This window comes from Pantherophis guttatus, chromosome 2 (genome assembly GCF_059756535.1).
Source record: "Pantherophis guttatus breed Tessera chromosome 2, ASM5975653v1, whole genome shotgun sequence".
In the NCBI taxonomy this organism is placed as follows: domain Eukaryota; kingdom Metazoa; phylum Chordata; class Lepidosauria; order Squamata; family Colubridae; genus Pantherophis; species Pantherophis guttatus.
The window spans coordinates 276,740,990-276,768,185 of record NC_142064.1 but is presented as its reverse complement, the minus strand read 5'-3'; the positions used below and the strand labels follow the sequence as shown (position 1 = coordinate 276,768,185).

The 27,196-nt window shown below is 48.4% G+C and overlaps 1 protein-coding gene across 6 annotated transcripts; it reads right to left on the bottom strand.

Annotated features, from left to right (window-relative positions):
• Window positions 1-159: 159 nt before the first annotated feature.
• LOC148115958 (class I histocompatibility antigen, F10 alpha chain-like) lies at window positions 160-24,431 on the bottom strand. Of its 6 annotated transcripts, XR_015731800.1 has the most exons (13): window positions 24,107-24,406; window positions 19,714-19,989; window positions 15,852-16,127; window positions 14,171-14,452; window positions 13,287-13,391; window positions 12,735-12,767; window positions 10,182-11,875; window positions 8,681-9,113; window positions 6,419-6,511; window positions 5,863-5,895; window positions 4,927-4,959; window positions 2,039-2,072; window positions 160-1,334 (listed from the first exon to the last, which is right to left on the bottom strand). XR_015731800.1 is itself a non-coding variant. In XM_087884536.1 (9 exons), coding segments are annotated over exons 1-8 (1,305 nt in total). In that variant the 5' UTR covers window positions 24,405-24,411; the 3' UTR covers window positions 160-1,334; window positions 2,039-2,070. The 6 variants fall into 6 exon arrangements, 4 of the variants coding, with proteins under 4 accessions (XP_087740662.1, XP_087740661.1, XP_087740663.1 ...); XR_015731802.1 differs by lacking the exon at window positions 14,171-14,452 and having other exon boundaries at window positions 24,107-24,431; XM_087884536.1 differs by lacking the exons at window positions 6,419-6,511; window positions 8,681-9,113; window positions 10,182-11,875; window positions 12,735-12,767 and having other exon boundaries at window positions 24,107-24,411.
• Between the last annotated feature and the right edge of the window lie 2,765 nt (window positions 24,432-27,196).

Here is a 27,196-nt window from a genome sequence, read left to right as displayed (position 1 = left end):
GAACTGCTCAAAATTTCCGCTACCGGTTCTCCAGAACCTGTCAGAACCTGCTGGATTTCACCCCTGGTTCCTCCCGTTCCTCCCACGGGTCTCTGATCAACAAGGGGGGTAAAATCCCTCCTTTCTTCAACCTCCCACAACAGGCAGCAACTCAAGTGGGAAGAAAACAAAAGCATTTATTTTCAGCCAACAGTTACAGCAAATTTACAATATATGTACAATAATTAAGGAGGTAGCAGCCTGGTTGTGCAATCAATCTCATGTTCCCTTTTTCTATAGCATGAAAATCCATAAATGACGATCTGGAAAAATTTAGTGTTTGAAAGCTACACTTGGTACAGTATATTAATTATGTATCAAACTTTGGAGGATCAAATATACGGTCAACTTTAATCTTTAAAAACATTGAAATACATTAACTACTTTAACGGCATAAATCTCAGAACGCACACTTCTTAAAAGAAATAATTTTGGGGAAGATTCTACTATACGTTATACCAGGGGTGTCAAACGCGATCGTGTTGGGGGTCGGATCGTGACAGATCGCAAAGTTTCTTGCCTTTGCGGAGCTGGGGTGGGCATGGCCTGCGTGGGACGCATCCGGCCCGTGGGACGCCAGTTTGACAGGCCGTAAGAGATGGGGGAAAAATCTTCCCTTTCAACCCAAGCAAGTATGATGAAGATTAACAACTTTTCACTCTCCCTTAAAGTAAAAGCAGCAACTCTTCATCCTATTCCTCACCTCATTAGCTACAAACCTTTCTCTAAAACCTGTTGATCAGCAGGAGCCCATTAAAGGTCATCAGAAATAACAACGTAGCTGATACAAGCTCTATTGCAGAGCTATTACGAGCCCCACAAGCCACTTTGGTCTAGTGGTTAAAGCACCAAGCTAGAAAGGGACTGTGAGTTCAAGTCCTGCGTCAGCCATGGAAGCCAGCTGGGTGACCTTGGGCCAGTCCCTCCCTCTCAGCCCAGCTCACCTCACAGGGTTGTCGTTGTGGGGAAAAGAGGAGGAGGAGGAAGGTGTGTTGGACATGTTCAATATCTTCGTCGGCATACAAATAAATAAAAAATATCTACTAAACCCAAGTTGAATCCTTTTGATCCCACAATTATAAACACGTAAGATTTTCTTTCTTCTTCTTCTCTTCCTCAATCAAAATAAAAACGGTTACTGATTCGGAGATAAAAGCCATCACGAAAGACCCAAAATACATCCGGGTTCCTGCATGTTGGGAGGCCCTGAAGGCTCCTCCTGAGAGTCCGGCCTAATTCAGAGGAAGGCTGATCCCATCTTCTCTCCTCTCTCCTCATGCAGGGACTGTCCACTCCTTCTGCCAAGAGGAGGGAAAAAGCAGGCAGGGTCAGTCTGGGAGGGAGCCCAGAGGAAGGATCACATAGTCCAGGCTGAGGGATCAGCCAAGATCAGCCCTTTGAAGAAGCAGGAGGAGCCGCCTCAAGAGAGGGATCAGCTGGGTGGGATTTCCAGAGTTGCAAGAGGGGAAGGGGAGGGCTGGGACTGCCCCACAAGTTATATAACACGTATCAATATCCCCCCTCAAATACAAGTGGAAATGGATTCATGGCTTCCAGAGAGTCCAGGTCTTCCCTTCAGCATCTGGAGGGAGGGATTCCCAGATGGGATCAAGGAGGGGAGAGAATCCCCCTCTCCATCCATGACTGGAGGACCCTCAGGAAGTCCTTCTTTTGTCCCTCTTTCCCTCCTTGCAGTGGGAACCCTCTGATCTCCTCTTTGCAGGTCTCTCAGCCTCCTGAGTCCTGAGCCAAGACAGTCAGATCGTGAGAGGGATCTGGCCACAGTCTGGCCTTGCTGGATAAGAGTTTGGGGGCAGGCAGACCCCTCCCCATAGTCCCAATCCCCCCCCCAATTCCTCCCCTTGCAGTGGTTGAGATGAACAGGAGAGAGAAGAGGAATTTCCCAATCTATGTTCCTCATCCACTGGTCATTTGATGTCAAGCCCCCCCCTCCCTTCCTCCCTCTCCCCCCATACAGCCTCCAGAGGGGGAAACTCACCTGCGAGGGGTCAGCTAAATGACCTGGTTGCTTCCTGCATTGGAGAGAAAGACACCGAGTGAGTCTCTGCCTTGTCTGGATCCTCTGAGGAGGACAAATCTCTCCCTTCACCATTCAACCTCTGCAGCTTCATGAACTTCTCAGAGGAAGTCAGACTTTATATTTATTTATTTATTATTAAACATCTGTGTCACCCATCTCGCCCAGGTAACTCTAGGAAGCTTACAGTAAAATTCAATAAAATGCCATGTAGAATATTTAAAACAATAAATAAAAACCAGATTCCCCCATCAGATCATGTTGCCTTTGTCTGACAAGAAGATCATATCCGGAGTTTATTGACCACTGCCTTGAGGCGGGTCCAGGATGGTCTGGGAGAGGCCCATGTCTGCCATGGAAGCCACGAACCCCTGGGCTGCTTCCGAGGCCAAACCCAGGGGTGGCAGACTGAAGTCTCCCAGGACCAGAATCCTGGGCAAGTCCATGCCAACCCTGAGATGGCCCCCAGCAACTGAGGCAGGGAGGTGGCCATGCAGCAGGGAGGCTGGTATGTAGCAACAAGCCCAACTGGTCCAGTGAGCCCAGAGTCAGAAACAGGGAGTCACAACCAGAATCGTGGGGTGGGAGCATCCTGAGTGCCAGAAGAGATTCTCAGATGACCCCTGTAAACCCACCAATCCTGGCTGGGATCTTGGTTGGGGCCAAACCCTAAACCCAGCTGGGCACACCTCTGAGAAAGGGAACCTCTTCCCTTTCCACCGTCAGTCAGGTCTCAGCTATGCCACCAGAAGAGTCTCTAACCACTAGGGATCAATGGTGGTTTCCCCATTGCCCCTCAAAAAATTGAGGGCAAATTTATTTATTTATTTATTTATTTATTTATTTATTTATTATATTTCTATACCGCCTTTCTCCCGTAGGACTCAAGGCGGTGTACAGTCAAGAAAAATATAGACACACAAACATCATAAAATTGCTAATTAAAATTATTACTTAGTTTGGCCAATTAAATAAAACCCAGAATTAGATAACATTTTAAAAATCATTCACATGTTCATATGTTTAGCCCCGCCTGTTGGAACATCATGGGTCTTGAGGGCACGGCGGAAAGCACGGAGATCAGGGATATTCCGTATCTCCGGGGGCAGTTCATTCCAAAGGGTTGGAGCCCTCACAGAGAAGGCCCTCCCCCTGGGAGTCGCCAGTCAGCATAATTTGACTGACGGTACCCTGAGTAGTCCCTCCCTGTGAGAACGAACTGGTCGGTGGGAGGCTATTGGTGGCAAAAGACGGTCTCGTAGGTACCCAGGTCCTAAGCCATGGAGCGCTTTAAAGGTGATAACTAACAACTTGAATCGCACCCGGAAGACCACCGGGAGCCAGTGCAGCTCGCGTAGGAGAGGTGTTACATGGGCGTAACGAGCTGCGCCCATAATCACCCGCACGGCTACATTCTGGACCAGTTGGAGCCTCCAGGTGCTTTTCAAGGGGAGCCCCATGTAGACAGCATTACAGTAGTCCATAAGGGAGGTAACTAGGGCATGAGTCATCGTGCGCAAGGCGTCCCGATCCAGAAAGGGACGCAACTGGCGGATCAGGCGAACCTGATAAAAGGCACCCCTGGCCACGGCCGTCAAATGATCTTCTAAAGATAGCCGTGAATCCAGGAGGACACCCAAGTTGCGGGCCCTCTCTGTGGGGAGCAAGATCTCATCTCCTATTGTCAGTGATGGTACCAGCTGACTATACCGGGACGCCGGAAGCCACAGCCACTCGGTCTTGGAGGGGTTGAGTCTGAGCTTGTTTCTCCCCGTCCAGATCCGCACGGCCTCCAGGCAACGGGACATCACAGCAAGGGCATCATTGGGGTGGTCTGGGGTGGAGATGTATAGCTGTGTGTCATCAGCATACTGATGAACACTCACCCCGAAACCACGGATGATCTCGCCTAGCGGTTTTACATAAATGTTGAACAGAAGGGGTGAGAGAACTGACCCTTGCGGCACCCCACAAATAAGGTGCCTCGAGGTCCACCTCTGTCCCCCTGCCAACGCAAACTGCGAACGGTCAGAGAGGAAGGAGGAGAACCACCGAAGCACGGTGCCCCCTATTCCTAACCCCTCCAGCCGGTGCAGTAAGATACCATGGTCGATGGTGAGAGATCTAATAGGACCAGGATAGAGGAGCAACCTCTGTCCTGAGCCCTCCAGAGATCATCCACCAACGCGACCAATGCTGTTTCTGTGCTGTATCGTGACCTGAAGCCCGACTGGAACGGATCCAGATAGATAACTTCATCCAGGTATTGGGGTAGTTGTCACGCCACCACACTCTCAACAACCTTCGCAACAAAGCGAAGATTGGAGACTGGACGATAATTTGATAATATAGCCGGGTCCAGGGAAGGCTTCTTGAGGAGGGGCTTCACAACCGCCTCTTTCAAGGTGGCGGGAAAGACACCCTCACTCAGAGAAGCATTTATAATCCTCCAATGTAATTTCCTCCAATGGGAGCCAAGGCTCCACCATGCAGACCCTGGGCTGCCTCCTCTGCCTGAATCCAACAGGGAGAGTTTCCCTTCTCCTCTGCAGAATGAACCAGTGCAAGGAAAGTGAATTTTGTGACAGCCGGCCAGCTTTCATGCCTATGGCAGGACTAGAACTCACTGTCAACCCAGTTAGACTCACTTGGTGCCCTCAACACTAAACCAAACTGACTCTTTTAATTATTTCACTAGAACTGGACATAGAGAGAACCCAGGGAGGATGAATTGGGGGGGGGCTTTAAAAAGGGGGGCCTCTCCCTCTTTTCATCCCCTCATCCACCCAAAGTCTTGCAAAGGGAGAGAATGGCTCATGTAGGAGCAGGAGCAGCTCCCTCTGACTTACACTGGCCTGAACTGTTGGATCCTTTGTCACTTGCTGGAAAAGAAAGAAAGAAAAAGAGGGTGAGAAAGTTGCTCTCTTGGCTTATAGGTGGAGAAGCTCAGCTTTTTCTGGCTCCAGCTCCCTCCCTCCCTCCCTCCCTCCCTCTCTCTCTCTCGCACACAATCAAAGACTCAGAAACACATGGAGAGAGTTTGGATCAAACAGCTTTGGCTAAAAGGCATCGGAAAGAATTCTTAAAATGTATGTGTAGATCACACAAAGCCAGAAGGCAGGGCTGACTTAAAAAGATGCAGATGGATCCAAAGTTTCTTTTTCTTACCAGTTCGTACTTAGTGAGCCTTGTGATGGGAGACCAAGAGGAGATCAGGTGGCATCCCCCAAAGCTCCTTTTCTCTCAAAATGCCCCCCTTTGACCCCTAATTTTATGGAGCTTCTGACTCTCCTTTGGCCAAGCCTTCCCTTGCTGCCTACTTGGGAAGCAGAGCATGTTCTCAGTCAGAGGGACCTTCCACCAGCCGGGTCTTCTTATCGTCTTGAAGGTTCCTTCTCCCAGATGTTTCTCCTGGAGGACTCCACTCCCACTAACATCCTAGCTCAGTGGTGGGTTCCTAACGCTCCAGATCTTGCGAACCGGTAGTAGCGGCGGTGGGAGGCTCTGCCCACCCGTCATCACAGACATTCAGTGCATGCGCAGAAGCGCTGCATGCACGCAGAAGGACTGCACGTGCTCCCAATGCAAAACAATAATGAAAGTAAGTGGAACCCACCCCTGGCCTAGCTGTAATGAAAAGGGGGCCCATCTTCCCCAGCCTGGATCTTCGAAGGAAGAGGAAGAAAGCACACACAAACATACATGCACACTCCCCTCTCAATTAACGGTGCCTCTGGTCCCTGCTCTAAATCGGAGATTACATGTAAAGAGGACAAGTCACTCACTTGGCGTTGCTTTGTAGCCATCCTGACGTCTCTCTGCAAGGATAAAAATCAGTGAAAGCTCAAAAGAAGCCACCAGAGATCATCCAAACTCTCCCTCCGTAGGAGGAAGAACCCCAGGAGATATTTCACAGTCACTTTGTCCCATGAACAAAGACAGAAAGACCTTCAAAATACAAATGTATCTCCTGATTTGCCCCAAGAGAGACCTGCTCCCTCTGAGATGGATGGAGGGGAATTGGGGGAAGCAGCAGCAGCAGCTGGGAGGGGAGGAAGGTTTCCATGGAAATCCTTCTCTGCTGCTCTTTGATCAGTTCTGTCCCTTTAAGAGGGACAGAACTGGGATGCCTCTTCCCAGCTTAGAAGAAGACAGGACTGCCTGAGTCTCAGACTTAGCTGAATTGAGACTGGAGTCCCAGCGTGAGCCTGAGATCTCAGATGCTCCCCAAGAGGGCTGGGAAAACAGGACTTCTGAAGCCAATAAGTTTCCCAAAGGGAGAGACTTGGGAGAAATCTCCCCATCTTCCTTCCATCACCCCCCCCCTGAAAAGATACTTACTGAAGAATACCAGGAGGATCCCAGCAATCACACCCACCGGGACAAGAGCAGCCGCAACGTAGCCGATGATGAGCCACGGGTTGGATTTTGAATCTGTTGGTTCCGAATTGGGAGAAAGATAGATAGATAGATAATTTTATTTCTATACCGCCCCTCTCCCGAAGGACTCGGGGCGGTGTACAGCCAGGTAAAAACACAATACAAATATCACAATTTAAATTTAAAAATTATTAAAAGTATTACATTTAAGACCAATTAACTAAAAAACCCAAAAATTTAAGAACTCCAAATTTAAAACTCAATTTATGAAGCTAGCCCTGCCTGTCGGAAGAGCAGGGTCTTAAGAGCACAGCGGAAATCTTGCGTATGTCCCGGGGCAGTTCATTCCAAAGGGCAGGGGCTCCCACAGAGAAAGAGCAGATCATTGACGGAGAACCCCAAACAATCCTCCCAATCAGGGAAGAGACCTAAAGAAGTGAAAGCTGGAATTTCCCCAAATGAAAAACTCCATGGGCTCATTTTTGTGTCCTTCTCAAGGTAACATGAAGGCGCCTGGCTAACCGTTGTTAGAGGACGTGTCCTCATGACGCTGCCTCCTTCTCACCCCAGCCCAGCATGAAGGCAACTGAATTCACCTTTGGCTTTTCGACTCAAAAACAGCCGTTTGCCACCTTGTGACTCATAGCAGCTTGCAAAACAAAAGCTTCACCAACACAATAATATAAACAAAAATTGTTAAAACAAAAACATTTTTGTTGTTTTTATAGGCTGCTCCAATAAGCCATGACTCTGAGTGGAAATGGGCAGATCTGTATGCTTTTCTTTTTCAGTTTGAGTGTTTGCATTTTATTATTTCAGGTAAAATAGTTCATATCACCTAGCCTTTTTTTTATATATACACTTTCATTTTCTTTGGCCAGTCCAGGAATAGCAAAAATTATAATTTGTGCTTCCAGAACTTCAGCATGAAAAATGGAATATGGTGATATCCGACTTCTGGATGGTCCCACAAATGGCAGAAATAGAATAACGGAGTAAGAGAGTTGGAAGGGACCTTGGAGGTCTTCCAGTCCAACCCCCTGCTCATTCCAGAGGCCCTCTACCCTTCCAGACTCACTTAATAACTGTGTTATTAACTTAACAATTGTGGTAAGAATGGTCGTAAAATGGGGCAAAACCCACTTAATAAATTTCTCACTTAGGAACATAAAGTTTGGGCTCAATTATAATCATCAAATGAGGAGTATCTGTAATATGGGGGACATCTTTCCCATAAGTTCTGCAACCCAACAAGGCAGACACAGATGAGGCTCAGAGACCAGCCACTTGGCCAACAGCCTGAGGGAAGAGAAACATCTGGACACAGGAGGAAAATGGCTGCCTCCTCCCCAAGGAGCCCCCCAGTTTTTGCCTTGGTTCCTCCCCTTCCTGCCACTCAAAGGGAACTCAGGGTCCCTGAACAGCCAGGAGGGGGAAATCCTTGTTATTTCCAACTTCCAATAACAGGCAGCAACTCAGGTAAGACGAAGGCAAAACCATTTATTTTCCATAAACTATTTTCGTATTCTTATGGTATGTGCAACAGTTAGGGGGAAAGGAGCCAGGCCAAATTGTGAATCTCCTGTTCCATTTCTCTTAGAATTGACCATTTTATTTTATTGTATTTTGTGTAAAAGATTAAAATCCAAAAGAAAAGGATTGAACAGAGACAGAACAAAACTAAACAAAAACATGAAAAAAAATTAATGAAAAAACAGGAAGACATATTATGCCCCCCCCCCAGTTGAACACTGAGAAATCTATTGCAACAATATTAGCTTCCCCGCCTTGCAAAAGAGGTCCAAAATTTATAATCTTGTAGATCTATTTGCAGCCTAACTGACCTGTCGTAGATTACATATGTGAAAGGAAAAATAGTTAACAGTTGAACAACAGCAAAGTTAAAATTCAAAGCACTCTGTTAACAGTCTGTTATTATAATTTATTCATAGAAAGTCTACCCAATTTCTTATTTCTCACAAACCGCTTCCATCGTTATCTCTGAGTCCACTGTTAAATACTTGTGTTTTGGTTCTTAATTGTGAAACTTTTCCTTAGGTTTTTAATTAGGAACTTTACCAACTATGGGCTATGGGCCCTTCTCTAAAACCTGTTAATCAGCAGAAGCCTATTAAAGGTCACCAAAAATAACAACATAGTTGCTACAAGCTATATTACAAAGCTATTTACAAGCTATACAAGGCAATTTGTTGTAGTGGTTACCAGGCTAGAAAGAGACTGTGAGTTTAAATCCCGCCTTAGCCACGAAAGACGGCTTGGGTGGGCCAGTCATTCTCTCTGACCCCAACCCACTTCCCAGGGTGGTTGTTGTGGGGGAAATAGGAGGAGAAGGTGTGTTAGATATCTTCAATGCCTTCAGCAGGATACAAATAAATAAAAAATAAAATAATATCTACTAATTCCAGTTTGAATCCTTTTGATTCCACAATTATAAACACGTAAGATGTTCTTTTCTCCTCGGTTCCTCAATCCTAATACAAAAGGTTACTGATCCAATGATAAAAGCGATGGTGAAAGACCCCAAATGCATCCTGGTTCCAAGCATGCAGGATGGGCCTGAGAGTCCGGCCTAATTCAGGGGAAGGTCGGTCCCATCTTCTCTCGTCTCTCCTCATGCTGGGACTGTCCACTCGTGCTGCAAAGAGAGGGAAGAAGCAGGCAGGGTCAGTCTGGGAGGGAGCCCAGAGGAAGAATCCCACCACCCAGGCTGAGGGATCAGCACCAATCTGCCCATCTGATCCCACTCCTGAGAACTGCTGCTTCCTCAAGAGAGGGATCTGCTGGGTGGGATATTCCAAGGTAGAAAGAAGGGAGAGGCAGGGCTGGGACTGGCTCTGAGACAGCTGAGAACCTGCCCCACAAGTTACATAAAATCAATGTCCCCCCTCAAATATAGGAATCCAATACTAGTCTGTGTTGCTCCCGGAGATCTACGGATCCTTATCTTCCCCCTATGTCTTCCTTCAGCATCTGGAGGGAGGGATCCCCAGAGGGCTGGAAGGAGTGGAGAGAAGCCCCTTCTCCATCCATGACTGCAAGACCCACAAGAAGCCCCTCATCTGCCCCTATTTCCCTCCTGCACTGGGGACCCCCCAGGCTTGTTAGGATATTAAATTTAGGAGCTGGAACAGGTTAAGTGTGCAATGGGCAGTAGTTGATTGGTTGAACTGGCTTCTGCATGAGGCAATCCACGCTGTGATTGGTTGCTGTGGGTATAAAGGGGGAGTTTCCCTTTTTCCCGCCTTTTTCGTCTGTGTGTTCCGTGTGCCTTTTGATTTACCTCAAGATGTTCCTGTCTTCCTGACTATCTTGTCTGCTGCAACTATAAATCTTAAATACTTTTATATATCTAACCCACAAGTTTGTCTCAGTGTCTTTTGACTTCAGCTGGACAGCTGCTACGTCCTTCCTTGACAAATCTCCTCTCTGCAGCTCTCTGAGCCTCCTGATCCAAGACAGTCAGATCCCAAAAGGAGCCACAGTCTGGCCTTGCAGGAGAAGAGTTTGGGGGCAGGCAGAGCCCCCCACTTCCCAGAGCCCCTCTGGATCTCCCCCAAATTCCCTCCCTTCCAGCCTTTGAGATGAATAGGAGAGAGAAGAGGGATTTCCCAAAGCATCTTCACCATCCGTTGGTCCTTGGACCTCAAAGCCCTCCTTTCCCTGCCTCCCTCCTCCCCACACAGACCCCAGTGGGGCCACTCACCTGCGAGGAGGCTGCTAAATGGCCTGGTTCCTCCCTGCATTGGAGAGACAGACACAGAGTGAGAGGATAGGATAGGATAGGATAGGATAGGATAGGATAGGATAGGATAGGATAGGATAGGATAGGATAGGATAGGATAGGGACAGGGACAGGGACAGGGACAGGGACAGGGACAGGAATAGCTTTGTCCTGATCCTCTCTCTCTTCACCATTAAACCTCTTCAGCTTCACAAACTTCTCAGAGGACATAAAGCTTTTTATTAATTTAGTAATTAAACTTCCATCCCACCTATCTCATTAAGGTGACTCTAGGCAGCTCACAGTAAAATTCAATAAAATGGCATGTAGAATATTTAAAACAATCAATAAAAACCAGATTCCCCCATCAGATTATGTTGCCATTGCTCCAACAAGAAGATCACGTCCAGTGTGTGACTGCTGTCTCAAGTCGGACCCAGGACGATCTGGGAGAGGCTCACAGACCCCATGGAGGCCATGAACCCCTGGGCTGCTTCCGAGGCCAAACCCAGGGATGGCAGATTGAAGTCTCCCAGGACCAGAATCCTGGGCAAGTCCATGGCAATCCTGAGGTGGCCCCCAGAAACTGAGGCAGGGAGGTGGCCATGCAGCAGGGAGGCTGGTACAGTAGCAACAAGCCCATCATGTCAGCCCAGAGTCAGAAACAGGGAGTCATAACCAGAATCGTGAGGTGGGAGCATCCTGAGTGCCAGAAGAGATTCTCAGATGACCACTGTAAACCCACCAATCCTGGCTGGGATCTCGTTGGGGCCAAACCCTAAACCCAGCTGGGCACATCTCTGAAAGAGGGAATCTCCCCCCACCCCCTTCCACAATCAGTCAGGTCTCAGCTATGCCAGCAGAAGCGTCTCTGGGGATCATGACATTGCTGGAAGTTTCCCTATTTCGCTTCAAAGAATTGAGGGCAATTCCCTCCAAAGGGGGTCAAGGCTCCACCATGCAGACTCTGGGCTGCCTCCTCTGCCTGAATCCAACAGGGAGAGTTTCCCTTCTCCTCTGCAGGATGAACCAGTGCAAGGAAAGTGAATTTTGTGACACCCGGCCGGCTTTCATGCCTAAGGCGGGACCAGAACTCATGGTCTCGCCTGGTGCCCTCACCACTAGGCCAAAGTGGGTGCAATTATTCTTATTATTCCACCAGAACCAGACACATAGGGTGTCAGGTTTCGATGCTATCTCAAAATAAATGAACTTCCAAACTGCCGATCTTTAAGGAAATTTTCTCTTTATTCGAGCACAGCAACCTGATCCTGACTCTTCGCGGTCAGTACTGACCTTTGCCCCCCAATCCCTCCCTTTCTGATCCCCAATTCTCTGCTTCTCATTGGCTATCTTCCAAGTCACTCTCCTGATTCCTTATTCGTCAGATCACAGGAATGTCTCCCCCCTCCCCATCTCCGAGGAGACCGAATCTTCAAAGGGATTTAGCAGGCAAAAGTTCAGGCTTCTCCTCCCTTTTCTATGTCAGTGCTGACATAGGGAGGATGAATTGGGGGGGGGGGGGCTGCTTAAAAAAATAGGAGCCTTTCCCTCTTTTCATTTCCGCATCCATCTCTCCAAAGTCTTGCAAAGGGGCAGAATGGCTCATGCAGCAGCAGGAGCAGCAGCTCCCTCCGACTCACCTTGGTCTGAACTGTTGGATCCTTTGTCTCTTGCTGGAAAAGAAAGAAAGAAAAAGGGGGTGAGGAGGTCTCTCTCTAAGCTTATAGGTGGGGCAGCTCAGCTCTTTCTGACTCCAGCTCCCTCCCTCCCTCCCTTTCTCTCTCGCACACCTTCAAAGACCCACAAATAAAAGAGGTAAAAGAGCAGCCCCGTAAAAGTAAAAATGAAAAATGAAAGTCAAAAGAAAAGATGAATGAAAAATGATGGAAATGACTGTACATGTAAATGTGTTTATGAAAAATAAAAATAAAAACTTTATAAGAAAAAAAAAGACCCACAAATAACATGGAGAGAGTTTGAACCAAACTGCTTTGGCTAAAAGCCATAAGAAAGGCATAATAAATTCTTAAAATTTATATTTATATCACACAAAACCAGAAGGCACAGCTGACCTAAAAAGCTACAGATGGAGCCAAAGTTTCTTTTTGTAACCAGTTTGTGCTTAGTGAGCCATGGGGAGATCCAGCTGGCATCCCACAAAGCTCCTCTTCTCTCAAAATGGCCCCTTGTCATCCCTAATTTTATGGAACTTCTGATTCTTTTTTGGCCAGGCCTTTCGTTTCTGCCTACTTGGGAAACAGAGCAATTTCTCAGTCAGAGGGACTTTCCACCAGCCAGATCTTCTCATCTTCTTGAAGGTTCCTTCTCCCAGATGTTTCTCCCTGAAGACTCCACTTCCAAGAACAATCTGGCTGTAATGAAAAGGGAGCCCATCTTCCCCAGCCTGGTTCTTAGGGTGAAGAGGAAGATAGCACACAGAAACATACATACACACATCCCTCTCAACCAATACTGACTCTGTGGTTCCTGCTCTAAATTGGAGATTACATGGAAAGAGGACAAAACACTCACTGGGTGCTGCATTGTAGCCATCTTGACGTCTCTCTGCAAGGATAAAAATCAGTGAAAGCTCAAAAGAATCCACCGGAGATCATCCAAACTCTCCCTCCATAGGAGGAAGAACCCCAGGAGATACTTCACAGTCACTTTGTCCCATCAACAAAGACAGAAAGATCTTCAAAATACAAATGTATCTCCTGATTTGCCCAAAAGAGAGAGCTGCTGCCTCTGAGGTGGATGGAGGGGAATTGGGGGAAGCAGCAGAAGCAACTGGGAGGGGAGGAAGATTTTCATGGAAATCCTTCTCTGCTGCTCTTTGAACAAAGCCTTTGAAAAGGACGGAACTGCGATGCCCCTTCCCAGGTCAGGAGAAGACAGGACTGCCTGAATCTCAGATTCAGTCTGAGTCGAGACTGGAGTCCCAGCAAGAGGCTGAGATCTCAGATGCTCCCCAAGAGGGCTGGGAAAACAGGACAGAAGGAAGCCCAGAAGAATCTCCCCAAAGGGAGAGACTTAGGAGGAAGCTCCCCATCTTCCCCCAATCATCCAAAAAAGAATACTTACTGCGAAAGTAAATAAAAGCCAAAATCCCAACAATCACAATCACGGCAAGTACAGCCATTACACAGCCAATGATGAGCCCCAGGTTGGATTTTGAATTGGTTGGTTCTGAATTGGGAGAAAGAGCAGATCATTGAAGAAGAACCCCAAACAATCTTCCCAATCAGGGAAGAAGAGACCTACAGAAATGAAAGCTGGAAATACCCAAAATTAAAAAGTCCATGGGCTCTTTCTCTTATGAGCATATACAGAACCCCTTGAGAGAGGGATTTTTTCCTTGGGTTTTATGCTGAGCCTCAGGAATTCACACATCATATCATACAATAATGTGCAACTTCTTTCTTAGAGCAGCCACACAGGGTGACCTTTTGACCTTTAAAGCAGGAAACCCTGTTAGTCTCTGATGGGAAAAAAATCAGATTTGGTAGCTTCTTTTCTGACTCCTGATGCATCAGTCCAGCCTCTCTGCATTTCCTGGAGGCAGCTGCAGTTCATCAATTTTAAGTCAAAATTTGCCTTCAGAAAAAGGCTACCAGAGACTCCTGATGTTTGAACCTTAGGAATTGTAAACAAAATCAAATCTCTTTCTGGTGCTCAGCGTAACTGCTGCTTTTCTGCTGACAGCAAGAAACAGGGAAGCCTAAGAGAGGATCTAAGGGCATTTCATCAGGATCGATCCAATATTGTGATGGGATTCTGTAGTTTCCATCACCTGAAGCCAATTCTATGGTCTGGTCCCTGCAGCTTCACCAACCTCAAACACTGGAAAAATCAATGACTCAGAGGTTAGCTTTGCTCACATCTGGACACAGCTGGGGTCAGATTTCTCTCCCACAACCCTCCAGTCTGCCAAAGAGCCCAGCCTTTCCCTCCCTGCAGCCTCTCACCCTTCAGGGCCACGTCCAGAGGATCCTGCAGACCATCGTGATCCACATGGCAGTGATAGCGGTCTCTCTCTTTGGGATCGATCCGGACACTGAGCCAGTAGTGGTAGGTCCCATCTGCATCGGGGGCCAGAGACCCATGGAAGGTGTCCTGTAGCCAAACCTCCCCATCCCTCTTCCAGGAGGCATCGATGTCCCTGGGGTAGAAGCCATCCAGGCGGCAGACGTGCATCTCCATCCCATCCTCAGCCTCCGTCCTGCTGCTCATCGTCACCTTTGGGGTCTCTGCAGAAATGGCACCCCCAGAATTAACTCTGAGCCCCTCCAGAGCCTGGAAGGTAGATGAGAAACTTGGAGGGACAGGAAATCTCCCACCACTTAGTTTTAATCCACATTCCACACCTGCAGCATCTCCAATAGATTTAGGAAATGCTCCAAATCTGGAAAATGCTCAACCACAAGAACTCCTGATTTTGAGTCCTTCCCAGGGACTCAGCCTGAAAAACCTCCAGCAGCAAATTAAAGGTCCAAGAAAGTTCCACTCTGACTGCTTTGAACTCTGACTGATCCTGGGCTGCTCCCTTCAGGGGAGGGATAGTGGAGATGGTCTCTTAAGTTCCCTTTCAAAACAGCAACACAGAAGATTCTCCCTACTTTTTCCATCCTCTTCTGCTCCCCTGAATCTGAGGCTGCTCCAGACAACTTTCCAAGGGACACAACCACAATTTTAAGAGGAAGAGAGATCAAAGGGAATCTCACACTGATCAATTTGGAAAAGAGGTTTTGTCTCTGAAAAGGGGGGGGGGGGCAGAGAGAGATTGATGCCAATGGAAAAAGGAGAGGGTCTTCCCCAGGCAGGGAGGGGCTGTTGGCAATCATCGGGGGAGGGGATTCCTCCATTGATCCTAATCTCATCCATCTGATCCTGGAGGGATCAAGGACCCCAGGGGGGAAGAGATAGACCTAGGAGAGAGGGGGTGGTCTACATAGTAAATTAATTTTAAAAATTCTAGGAAATGATTATAATGTGAGCTCCCCTGGGGCATGAGGGGGTGTTCCTGAAGGTAGGGAGAGGGTTGTTTTGAGAAAGATCACTGAGAATTGTGGGAACCCGTTTGAAGTTTAAGAGAAAGGTTGACAGAAACTTTGCTCCCCCACCACTGCCCTGGAAAGAAAAGAACCCTTCATCCATGGCCTTCTTAGCCCAAGTGGGGGCACTGATGTCTTAATAATGGTAGAAGTGGAGCCCTCTAGTGGTGGGGGTGGGAGGTGCATCATCAGGTGCAAGGCAGGGAGGGAGCCGCCTATGGGATGTGAGGAGAAGCAGAGTTAATGGGGGGAAATTAAGGGTGCCCACCACTCCCAACTACAGTTTGGCTAATGGGGGTTTCATTGAATAGCCCCAAATGGTTGCCTCATTGTGGGTGTGAACAGGGCACCCTTAAGTGATTTTCCTGCCTGATCCACCCAGACACCTGCCAGGGAGAGGCTGCATTTCCTGGTCCATTGAATGGCTGCCTGGCAATGGGAACCAAAGAGGGCTTCCTATGTCTTGGAGAGAGGCTGAAAGGGGGAGGATTCCCACCAGGGCAAACAAGCTCCAGACCGGGGGCCAAAGGGGCTGAATGTGTACAAGAGATCCAGCCATAAAGGAGGAAAGTCCAGTCTGCATTCAGATGCTCACCTGTCCTCAGCAATGTCTCCTTCCCGTAGGACAAGTACTTCTCCAGCCACTCAATGCAGATTTCCTCCAGGTAGGCTTTCTGTCCCTGATTCATTCCTGGGAGAGCATCCCATTTCCTCTGGGTGATCTGGGCTTGGGGTTCAGGAGCCACCCAGGTGAGGATCTCCTTGTCGAAGGCGATGAAGGTCCTCCCTTCATAGCCATACTGACGAAATCCTCCTTTGCTCCCATCTCTCTGGAGCTCACAGCCATACATCAGCTGCAATGTGTGCAGGCCTAAAAGACAGTCAGGAGGATGGTTTCAGGAGTCCCGAAGATAGACAGAGCTACTCCCCTTCCCTACAGGGACTTTGACACAGGGACTGTTTCCTCTCTAGCATTCAAGGAAAAGAAAGCCTCCATCACTAACTGCCCTTCTCCCCTCCCTCTCCCTGCGTCCCTACATTTTGCTTCCACCTCCAGGATGGAGTCCCTGAATCTCCCCAGAAAAAGGGAATCTGGAAAAGCCAACAGAGGAACCCAAGGGAGACCGAAAAAAGGACTGGTAAAAGAAACAGAGGGACGGAGATCCTTCCATCTTTTTTTTTGCTGTTTTCTCTGGGAGGGAAGGAAGGGATCCCAGAGAGGGAACAGTTGCCTGAATCTGCGGCTGCAAAAAGGGACTGAGAATCTCATGGCCTCAAAGAGGATCTGGTTAATCTACACAAAAGCTTGCAGGGATCTCTGTGAGCATAAATCTTGGTCTACCTTCACAAATAGCACCAAGTCACAAAGGCTGGTTCCCACTTTGGGCTAACCAGAAACAAACCATGGTTTAGTGCAATGTGGGAATGAAGCCTCGAAGGGCCACAAAGGAATATTTTCCTTAGCAACAGCAGCAAGTGGCTCAGTCTCATCTGGAGACCCAAAGGGTTATTGACCTTTGAAATGAAGTTTGAAGTTCACAGTCTCTACAAGGCCCTGGAGAAGATATTTCAACTTCGAGTGAACAGATTCTTGGATTTAAACGAAAACTGAACGTTTGAAAAAACCAAAAGGAAATCTTGAAATGTTTCTACTCCTGTCTGGGCTTGAGAGGGAGGAAGGATGCCAGGAATTCTCAAATCTAATGGAAAACCTCCTGTAAGTACAGCTGAACTAAACTGACCAGTCCTTTCCCTCCCTTTCCACACCCAGGAATGACGGGTGAAGGATCCTTTCTCTGCATCTTCTGCTCAGCCAGAAAACTTCCCTTTGGAGGAAGAGGAAGAACCTCGTGAGCTGCAATCTGATCCTGCTCTCGAGAGGAGATTCCCTGATCTCCCCGTGGGAAAAATAGTTCTGGATTTCTGCCCAAGATTAATCTCCTGCCATTCATAGGAAGGCCCTGAACATGTGGCAGCAGTTTTCAACTTCTGGGAACAAGCTCTGTCGTACTTCAGAAGCATCAAAAGCCAAGACAGAAATTGTCTTATTTCACTTGAAGATGAAATGTGTTCTTATTTCAAGTTTGGCACAGAACTGAATATTTGTGCAGTAAAAAGAAAGCACAGGGATCACATTGAAAAGGCAAGTTTCATTTTTTTTATTGTTCGTGTAAGAACACTATTAATGCATCTCAAAGGTGCCTTGATAGTACAGTGGTTTAGTGCACCCTGTTATTAACACAGCTGCCTGCAATTTCTGCTGGTTCGAATCTCTCCAAGGCTCAAGGTTGACTCAGCCTTCCATCCTTTCTAAGGTAGGTGAAATGAGGACCCAGTTTGTGGGGGCAATAAGCTGACTTTGTATAAAATATACAAAAGAATGAAGGCTATTGCTTAACGCATTGTAAGCCGCCCTGAGTCTCCGGAGAAGGGCGGCATATAAATCAAATTAAAAAAAAAAAAAAAAAGTCTATGCATGAAACAATTTCAGCCTTTCTCTGAGCCTGGATCTTCAGGGGTTTCCTGAGGTCTGAAAAATAGTTCAAGGGTTCCTTCAGGGCCAAAAGATTAAGAAAAGCTGCTTTAGAGGGGCTAAAATGTAGTAATATTTAGAACTGCTGTGAAGAATATCAGAAGCCACTTCTTTATGTCTTTTTTCTTTATTTTCTTCAATTGTTTTCTTTTCTTGTACTTTTTTTTATTTTTCTTTGATTTTTTTATCACTTTTCTTTCTGTTACCTTCTTTTAGTTTTTATCTTTTGTTTAAAAGGTTTAATACAAATTATATTAAAAAATTAAAAAGACCAACAGGATGTCAGCGATCATTAAAATGGCATTGAAAACACAGGCTAATATCACAAAGCCTTAGAGCAAACGGGCCTGGTGGCTCAGCAGACTGATAGCATTGTGATTAACACCAGCTGTCTGCAATTACTGTAAGTGCGAATCTCACCAGGCTCAAGGTTGACTCAGCCTTCCATCCTTTCTAAGGTAGGTAAATTGAGGACCCAGTTTGTGGGGGCAATAAGCTGACTTTGTATAAATATACAAAAGTATGAAGGCTATTGCTTAATGCATTGTAAGCTGCCCTGAGTCTCCGGAGAAGGGCGGCATATAAATCAAATTAAACAAAAAAAATCAAGGGTGCAGCCACATCTGGAATATTTCTGGTCACCAGACCTCCGAAAGGAGAGGAGGGAGCCCGAGAAGGTCCAGAGGAGGTGACTCAGGCGATGGGAGGGAGGAAGCAGCCTCCCTTTGAGGAAAGGTTGGGACATTTGGGGCTGTTGAGCCTGGAAAGGAGGCTCCCCTCCACTCTGGCCGGTCTCCTTCCCCCTTCCTCCACCAGGGGGAGCCCTCTGGGTCCAGCTCTGCTCCCCTGAGAGGCCAGCAGGGGGCCTGGAGGGATCTGGGGAGATCCTGGGGGATCAGGGGCAGAACTGGCAGAGCTCTGGGGGGGTCACCGGTAGAGGGGGAGGGGCAAGGAAAGGGTGGAAGAATTGGGGGGGCTGCAGCTCCTTGGGATGAAAGGAGGGAAAATGGCTCCTGTTTGTGGAGAAGCTTTTCCTCAGCCAAAAGCAGCCTCTCTTTACACACACATTTCCTTGCAGACCCTCCCCAAATAAGGTTCCTTGCAGGTGAATCTTGTCCCCCAAAGATGGCAGAAGGGGGGGCTGCTGAAGAAAGAGTCTCCCCCCCTCCAGGGCAGCCCCACCAAGAGGGCCGTGCAGGAGTTCAGCCTGAGGGACCAAGGATGGGAAGCCATGAAGGCTCCGAGAGACTCTGGAAGGGCCCCAAATGGAGGTTTCTTTCTTTTCCGTCTCTTCCCCATGAAGATTGGGAGGATCCTGGCCCTGAGATCCCCCCCCACAAAAGCCCCCAGCCCCCCATTTGGTCCTCCCGGCCTCTCCTTCCAACTGGAGGGTGAGAAGAAGCTCCTGGCATTTGGGCCCCACTCGCCCCTCCAAACAGGGGGAGAAGGAAAGGGATCTAGTCTCCCCAGGTGGATCTGCACTCGATCCCTCATTTCTCTGGGGTGGAAACAGACAGAAGGACGAGGATCTGCTTCCCCCAAGATCTAATTAGGATCCACCTGCCTGGTTTTTTTGGGGGGGGGATCTGTGATTCCCTTCCTCCCCCACAGCAGGAGATCCACCAAGGCCAGATCCTCCATCTTTCATGGGCGGAGGGGAGATTTCAGTCTCTTTTTACCTCAGTTTATATCCTTATCCATATCAATATTCTCTAAACATCTTTTTATTAACTGCAGTTGGCAGAAAACGTCAGTTATGGAGGGAAGGACAATCTTATATTATTAAAAAAAAGAATAAACATATAAAAAAGACTTTTTAAAAGATGTGGAGGCCGCCTTTCGCTTTGAACTTTTGCTTTCTCCCCCCTCTGGTTCCTGAGGAGGGGATTATGGGGCTGGAGGAGCCCCCCGGCCCATCACTCACCTTCACTCTGATTGTAACGATTCCTTGCAATCTCCAGGTTTTCTCTGAACACCACCTCTTGGGCACGTTCTCTCTGGGTGTTTCTGTCCCAGTATTTGGGATCCTCCTTCCCCACCTCCTCCATCCAGGAGACTCGAGGCTTCATCCTCCGGCTGTGGCTGTCGTAGTGAACAAAGACCTGACCGTCCACATACCCCAGAGTGACATAGTGGGGCTGCCCCTGACTGGGGTCCGAGATGGCGGTGGAGAAATACTTCATGGAGTGGGAGGAGGCGCCTGGAAGGGAGCCAGAGGGGAGAAGTTAGGGGGCTTCAGCCAAGGACCCTGATCCCATGGAGGCTCCCATCTGAGGCTCTGGGGAGGAAGAAGGAAGAGGAGGAGGAGGAGGAGGAGGAGAGTTGGGGGGCAGAGGAGGAAGGGGGGAAGGAAGGGGGAGATGGTGGAAATGAGGGAGTGACTGAGAGGGAAAAAAAGGAGCTTCTGGAGGGACTGAAGGGTTGGAGGGAAGGGAAGGTGGGTGGGGTGAGAGAGGAGGGGAGGGGAGGGTCCCCCAAACTTTACCTGCCCCAATTGTGCCCTCCCCCCTTCCATCAAGGCCTCCCTCAAACCCCCTTCTGGGTGGCTCAGCCTCTGCCCCAAGGAAGCTGCAATGGCTGCACAGGTAAAAGGGGGGATTCCACCCTCCCAGAAGCTCAAAAGCAGCAGGAAACCCCCCCTGGTCCCCCCTCCTTTCCATTCACAGGGGAAAAAAACCCCATCCTGACTTCACTGAAGGCCAACCTGGACTGTTAATAGGTGCAGAATTGAGGAGGGATTTTATAAAATGGGGGAGGGGGAATCCGGGGGAGACCAGAGGCCATGGGATCCTTTGGGGGAAACCCAAATGGGGAAGGGCAAAGGGGGGAGGGAAGGGAGCATCAATGAAGTGACTTAGTCCCCCAGATCTTCCTCCTCATCCCTGTTCCCCCCCCCCCCTTCCTGGCTGGAAAATCCCCCCTCCCCTCCCAGAGTTCAGCCATCTGAGCAAGAATCGGCTTTTGAACCCAGGACTCAGAGGGGCTCCTCCTCCTTCCACAGAAAATCTCAGTCTGATTAAACCAAGATTCCTTCCTTTCAGCAACCCAATTAGGGCCCTCAAACTCTCCTTCAAAGACCTTTGCAATGCACCAGATTTCCCCTGAATCTCCCCCTTCACTTTCCCCAGAAGCTGCTCTGACCCTTCTCCTCCTCTGGGGCTGATCCTGCACTTGGTCAGCACAAAGAAAGGCAGAAATGCCCCTCAGCCACCTTGGAGGGGATTGAGATCCTGGCTACCCAACTCTTCACATGATCAGTGTTACTCTTAACGTAAAGGCCTAAATTAAGAGTTTCTCAGACTCCGACACTTGGACTTCAACTCCCAGAATTCTCCTCACCCCCAGAAAACCATTGGCCCCTCCATCCTGGCCCCACCCCCTGCCCCCAAGGAGGATGTTGGGAGCTTCTGCTGCCATCGCCCATATTTGGGGGTGGGGGGCTCAGCTGGGATCCTCTCCCTAAATTCAGTCTCTGTCTGGAGGGTCCTGTCATCTTTAAAGCCCCTCTGGGGAATCCAAGATAAAGATACAAAATTATGTCAGTTTCTATCATGCAAACTCCGGAATGAGGAGCAACAAAGTTTTTTCAGCCCTTCTTTGGAGGACAGGCTCAATTCACAAGACAGAAAACTATGCTAAACTTTACTAACAATGACCCAAAAAAAATCACATTAAGTCACTGTTTAGTTTTTATCGTCAAAATACAAACACGGAAGAGACTCTAAGGCTGCCCAATGAACAGAAAAACAACAGTTTATTTGTGGATTAAAAGAATTAAAAGAAAATAAGATGAAACTGGAAAATCTCCAAGGCCCCTTGTTTGTGTCCATTCTGAAAGCTCTTCAGATCAGAAATTATTTCAGGGCACCAAAGATTTTGAAGATCATTTTCAGGATCGTTCATGGGACTTATTTGGGCAGAACCTGGGTCTGCATATAAAAGGGCAGAACCTCCAAAGTCCAGAGAAATAAATACAGGTAGTCCTTGACTTATGACCATAATTGAGCCCACATTTTTTGTTGCTAAGTGAGACATTTGTTATGTGAGTTTTTTGCTCCATTTACAACTTTTCTTGCCACAGTTGTTAAATGAATCATTGCAGTTGTTAAATTAATAACCTGATTAAGTGAATCTGGCTTGTCCATTGACTTTGATTGTCAGAACATTGCAAAAGGGGATCAGGTGATACGGGGACACTGCAACCGTCATAAATATGAACCAGTTGCCAAGCATCCAAATCTCGGTCACGTGACCATGAGGACGCTAAAATGGTCATAAGTGTGAAAAGTTTTCAATGACATTGAAACTTTGAACGGTCATTAAATGAATTATTGTAAATCGAGGACTACCTGTGGTCCTACTGCCCATTCCCTCCAATATGGTTTCCCAGCCCTTCCCAGTCCAAATTTATTTATTTATTTATTTATTTATTATTAAAATTTATATGCCGCCCTTCTCCCGAAGGACTCGGGGCGGCTCACATAAATAAAAAACAATAACAATAAAATTTAAAACCAATCCAAAATTAAAATCCCCAGATTTAAAGCCTCGTAGAATGATCAGGGAGTTTGCTGGAACAGCCATGTCTTCAGGCCAGCACGGAAAGGGCGGAGATCGGGAGCCGTCCGGAGCTCGGTGGGTAACCCATTCCAAAGGGTCGGTGCGGCCACAGAGAACGCCCTCATCCTGGGAGCCGCCAGCCAACACTGTCTGGCCGACGGCACCCGGAGGCGGGCAGCTCTGTGTGAACGCACAGGGCAGTGGGAGGGAGGTAGGAGGAGGTCCTGCAAGTACCCCGGGCCCATGCCATGTAGGGCTTTATAGGTCAATACCAGCACCTTGAAGCTGATCCGGAAGGCCACCGGCAGCCAGTGCAGCTCACGCAGGAGAGATGTTGCACGAGAGTAACGGGAAGCTCCCGTAACAACCCACGCAGCCGCCACAAGGGCAGCCTCATGTAGAGGGCATTGCAGTAATCCAACCGAGAGACAATGAGAGCTTGAGTGACTGTACGGAGGGCATCCCTGTCTAGGAAAGGCCGCAACTGGCGCACTAGGCGAACCTGTGCAAAGGCCCCCCTTGTCGCGGCCGATAGATGGTCCACCAAGGACAGCCATGGATCAAGGAGGACGCCAAGATTGAGAGCCTTTTCAGAGGGAGTAAGTAGCTCCCCTCCCATCAAAAGTAATGGGGTAGCTAGATCAGGCGATGCTGGTATCCACAGCCACTCAGTCTTGGAGGGGTTGAGTCTGAGCCTGTTTCTACCCATCCAGACCCATACAGCCTCCAGGAACTTAGACACCACGGAAATGAAAGGCCTGGGCCTCCTTCTTCCTGCTCCTCCCACAATCCCAGGGGCTTCTCAGAGCTTTTGGGGAGAGGGAGGCCCAGATCCACTTCCTGCTCTGGGGAGATTTCAGAATCCAAAGGGATCAGAGCTTTTCTCTAAGAGAAGGAGGGGGAATCGGACTCTCCGTGACCCAGAACTTGCTTCTTTCCCTTGTGGGGCTGAGCAATGAGGAAGTCTGAAGTCTGCCTGAGAGGAGAAATGTGTGAATGTAACACAGGTTGGGAGTCCTCACAGCCACGAATCCTCTTCATGTCAGAAATGACAGGTGTGACTATAACACAGGTGTGCATAGGTTTGGCATCCTCACAATGGTGAAAGTGCCTCCAGTCAGGAACGGCTGGTGAGTTTGGGCCTGTCTGTGTCCAAGCAAGCGATTCAATTCATGGTCTCCCTCCAGAGGTTCTTCTCTTCTTCTGCCTCCAACCCAGCCTTTTTCATCGTTAAGATCCTGACAGCTTTTTTAATGCCTTCGGAAATGCTGCTCCCTTCAAACGGTCGTTTCTCAGAGCAAACAACTAGGAACACCCCAAGGCTTCCTAGAGCCACCAAGCCCCCCAAAAGGCAGGAGAGGCCACCCAGGCGGAGGGGTTGGGCGAAGGCAGCCAGGAGGTTCATGAATTGTCCTGATCCCATGGAAACGCCGCTTTCCCACAACCTCCACTTTGAAATTGGGAAAGAACTGCGCTGGGGGGAGGGAAACTCAGGTAGACTGGACTGAGATCTGGAGGGGCCACTCTTGTCCTGCTCCCAGGGGGGGCTCTAGGAGGGTAAGGATAGGCAGCAGAGTCCCATCCACGCTTTGGGGTCCCTTCTGAGAGTGGCCAGAGGGAGATCGGACTAGAAAGAGGACCAAATCAGGATTCTGTTTCTGGGAAGAAACTTTTGGAGGGGAGAGAGAGATTCCCTGGATGGATTCCCAACAGTAGAAAAAGGGGCCGGAACCCCAGACGCCCCCAAAGGGACTCACCGAAGCAGCTCTCCCGAAGAACGACCCCCACCAGCAGAAGAGACAGGAAGCGCAGAGCCATCCTGGCCGCCATCCTCAGCCTCCGCTCAGGGCTTCTGAAGTCGCAGGCAGAGAAAGACGCGCCCCGGGTCACCGACAAGGAACAACCCAGAGCAAGCCGGTGATTGGGCAGGCTCAACCAGTAGAAAAAAGATATCCCCGTGTCGTCATTGTTGCTAGGCAGATGTCCAGGCGCAACCGGCCAGAGAGGAGGGGAAAGGAAAGCGAAAGTTCCAGCAGGAAATCCCCTTCCAGGCATTCCGCCTCTTGGGGGAGGGGCAGAACTGAGGGAGTCAGAAAAGAGGGGGGCTCCCTAAGCCTGGGGGGAGGGGTGCAGGCGAGGGGGAGGGGATCAAAAAGGCCAGTGCAGTCCTGAGCTGCATCAACAGAGGGAGAACATCAAGAGAACCCGAGAAATGATAATACCGGTTTATCCTGCCCTAGTGAGGCCCCCCTTGAAATGCTGGATCCACTTCTGGTCTCCACGGTTCAAAAAAGATGCTGAGACCCTGGAAAGAGGGCAGAGAGGAGCAACAAAGGTGATCAAGGAAGATTAAATGAACCATTGAGAGAGAGAGAAAGAAATGCCCAGCCTATGGAACAGAAGAACTGGGCAGTGGGGTATCAGGATAACTGTCTTCCAGCACTTGAGGGACTATCCCAGAGAAGAAGGGATTGACCTCTTCTCCAAAGCCCCAGAGGGCAGGACAAGAAGTCATTGGGTTGGAAGCTTGTTAAACAGAGATCCAATCTAGAAGGAGAATTTTTTTTTTAAATGAGAACAATTAATCAGTGGAATAAATTACATCTTGGAATTGTGAGTGCTCCCTCACTGGAAGTTTCCAAAAATAGACTGGAGAACAGTTAGGCTTGGATGGTATTAGGTCTCCTGCCTGGATCTGAGGGTTGGACTAGGAGACCTCTGGGGTCCTTTCCAGTCCTATGATTCCGTGTTTTACGTCAGAAACTCCAAATGATCTTCGCTCTGGATAAAAATGCTCAAAGGCTTTTTTGCGGCATCTTCAAGGCGAAGATATTTCTTTCTATGGGAAAATGCCAAAGGTATCAAATACAGTATATAAATTCCCTGTTTCCTTTTCTTCTCTGGTGAAGCCATGAATCTTTAGGAAGCTTCAAACTCTTCTCTTTTCCCACAATAAACTTAGATGGCTGCTCTCTCCTTTGGCGGTTCTTCTGGAGACTCCTTGAACTAAAATAATAAATCCCTCTTCCGATTACAGTTGTTACTAAGATCCCGAAATTCAGCTGATTTTACATTTCCTATGATGAACAAAATATGAGAAACTTCCAATGGTCTTTTCAGGGCTTGAATCATCTCCTTTCTTCTGCAGTCACCTTTCCACTGAGCATGTACAGAGTGGAAATTAGGCCCTGTCTGTGGAAAAGAGGAGGGGATAGCTTGATAGTTCAAGAATATAAAATATAGAACACAAAAGAATATCAATCTTTGAAAAATCTTTCAGATCCCAGAGTCTCAGCAAGGCCCTAAGAATTTCCGGAAACAGGGATGAGGTGGAGAATGGCGCCCCCTGCTGGCTTGAGGCTTTGCAGTTTCTCCTCTCAATTAGCAAAGTGGGGGGGAAGGGAAAACCATCCCATCAGAAGAAAAGTCTCAAATACTGTTTTAAGCACCAAGCCAGACAGAAATTAATCAAATTACGTAGAAACAAGCCAGCGAAAGATGGAACTGATCCAATTAGCTGCTGGATTATGTAAACTCCCTTTCTCTTTGTGAGACAGGCAGGCAGGCAAACTACAGACCTGCGACAGGCGATTCCTGACAATGACAGGATGGGAAGTTTTTACACATGTAATCTTGTACCCAAAAGGACAGATGTAATTGACCAGATGTGAATACTAATCCTGTGAAAGAATTCCCATTGATTGGCTTGTAAATAACAAACTTTATGTATGAATATCTGAGCCGTATTTTACACAGCATGCTAGATTTGGACCTCTATTCCAAGAGTCAGGCTCTCCATTTCTGCAGAAATAAACAGCTGACAGTTGCCTCCCCTGTTCCAGCCTGACTTCCTGGCCAGCCTTGCAGGGAAACCAGAACCCAATGGAGGCTCCGGCTAACCGAGGGACCTTCTCCTCCCTTTCACCCGTCTGTATCTCTACCGATGAAGAAGGCCGAGGCCATTAGAGGGAGCTTCCAATTCCTGGGGAGTCCCTGGAAACCGGCCGTCTGCAGGATGAGCCTCCCCTTCAGATCCTCTCTTGTCTCTCTGGGTCCACAGCAGGCGTAACCTTCCTCTGTTTCAACTGACTGGTCCGTTTATGGTGCAGCATCTCCTGCAAATGGGATCCACACACAATTCACCAAAGTGGTTGCCGTTAACCCAAAGTGAGATTGTGCAAAGGAACCTCCCGGGTGCATGACTGACCCAGTTAAATCCGCTGTGTGACTCTGGCAATTGTGGGTCTGCAGAATTCCTAGCAATTGAAAAGCTTGGCTGCTTCCTGAGCCAGGATTTTGAAAAGGAGCCAAACACGAGACAGGCCGAAGCAGCCCAGGACAGCCTTTGCCTGCGGAAATCAGAGGAAGGAGAGGTAGCTGCCCTGCCCAATTGTTCTGGGGCCTCTTTCTCCACGTTGCTGGTCGACCCAGATACTCACACCACCACCTCCCCCGCCTCTCCAGACTGCTTCCTTAGGGATGCCCAGAGTTTATTGATTTATTAGTCAAATGTATGCAGCCATCCTGGATGCGCTACTCTAATGTACTCTATATGGGGCTGCTCTTGAAGAGCATCTGGAAGGTTTCGGATGTTACAAAATGGGGTGGTGTGGGCAGTTATATGCACCCCAAGAATGGCACCCCTTACACCTCTGCTCCATAAGATGCATTCATTGCCAGTTTGCTTCCGGGTCCAATAGAGGGGGCTGTTTTTGACCTCCGAAGTCCTTCATGGAATGAGATCCTCTCTTCTGATTACATCTGCCCACCCCATCAGCTCTAGCAGAAGAGGTATGTGGAGGGTCTTGGCTGTTAAGGAGTCGCATATAGAGGTCCAGGAAAAGGGG

Excerpts from the sequence above, each read along its gene's own strand:
- LOC148115958 (XM_087884536.1), bottom strand. The coding sequence starts at position 24,404 with ATGCCTGGAAGGGGATTTCCTGCTGGAACTTTCGCTTTCCTTTCCCCT. Across the intron at positions 19,990-24,106 it reads TCTTCGGGAGAGCTGCTTCG|GCGCCTCCTCCCACTCCATG; the intron begins GTGAGTCCCTTT and ends GCTCCCTTCCAG. Across the intron at positions 14,453-15,851 it reads GGAGACATTGCTGAGGACAG|AGACCCCAAAGGTGACGATG; the intron begins GTGAGCATCTGA and ends CCATTTCTGCAG.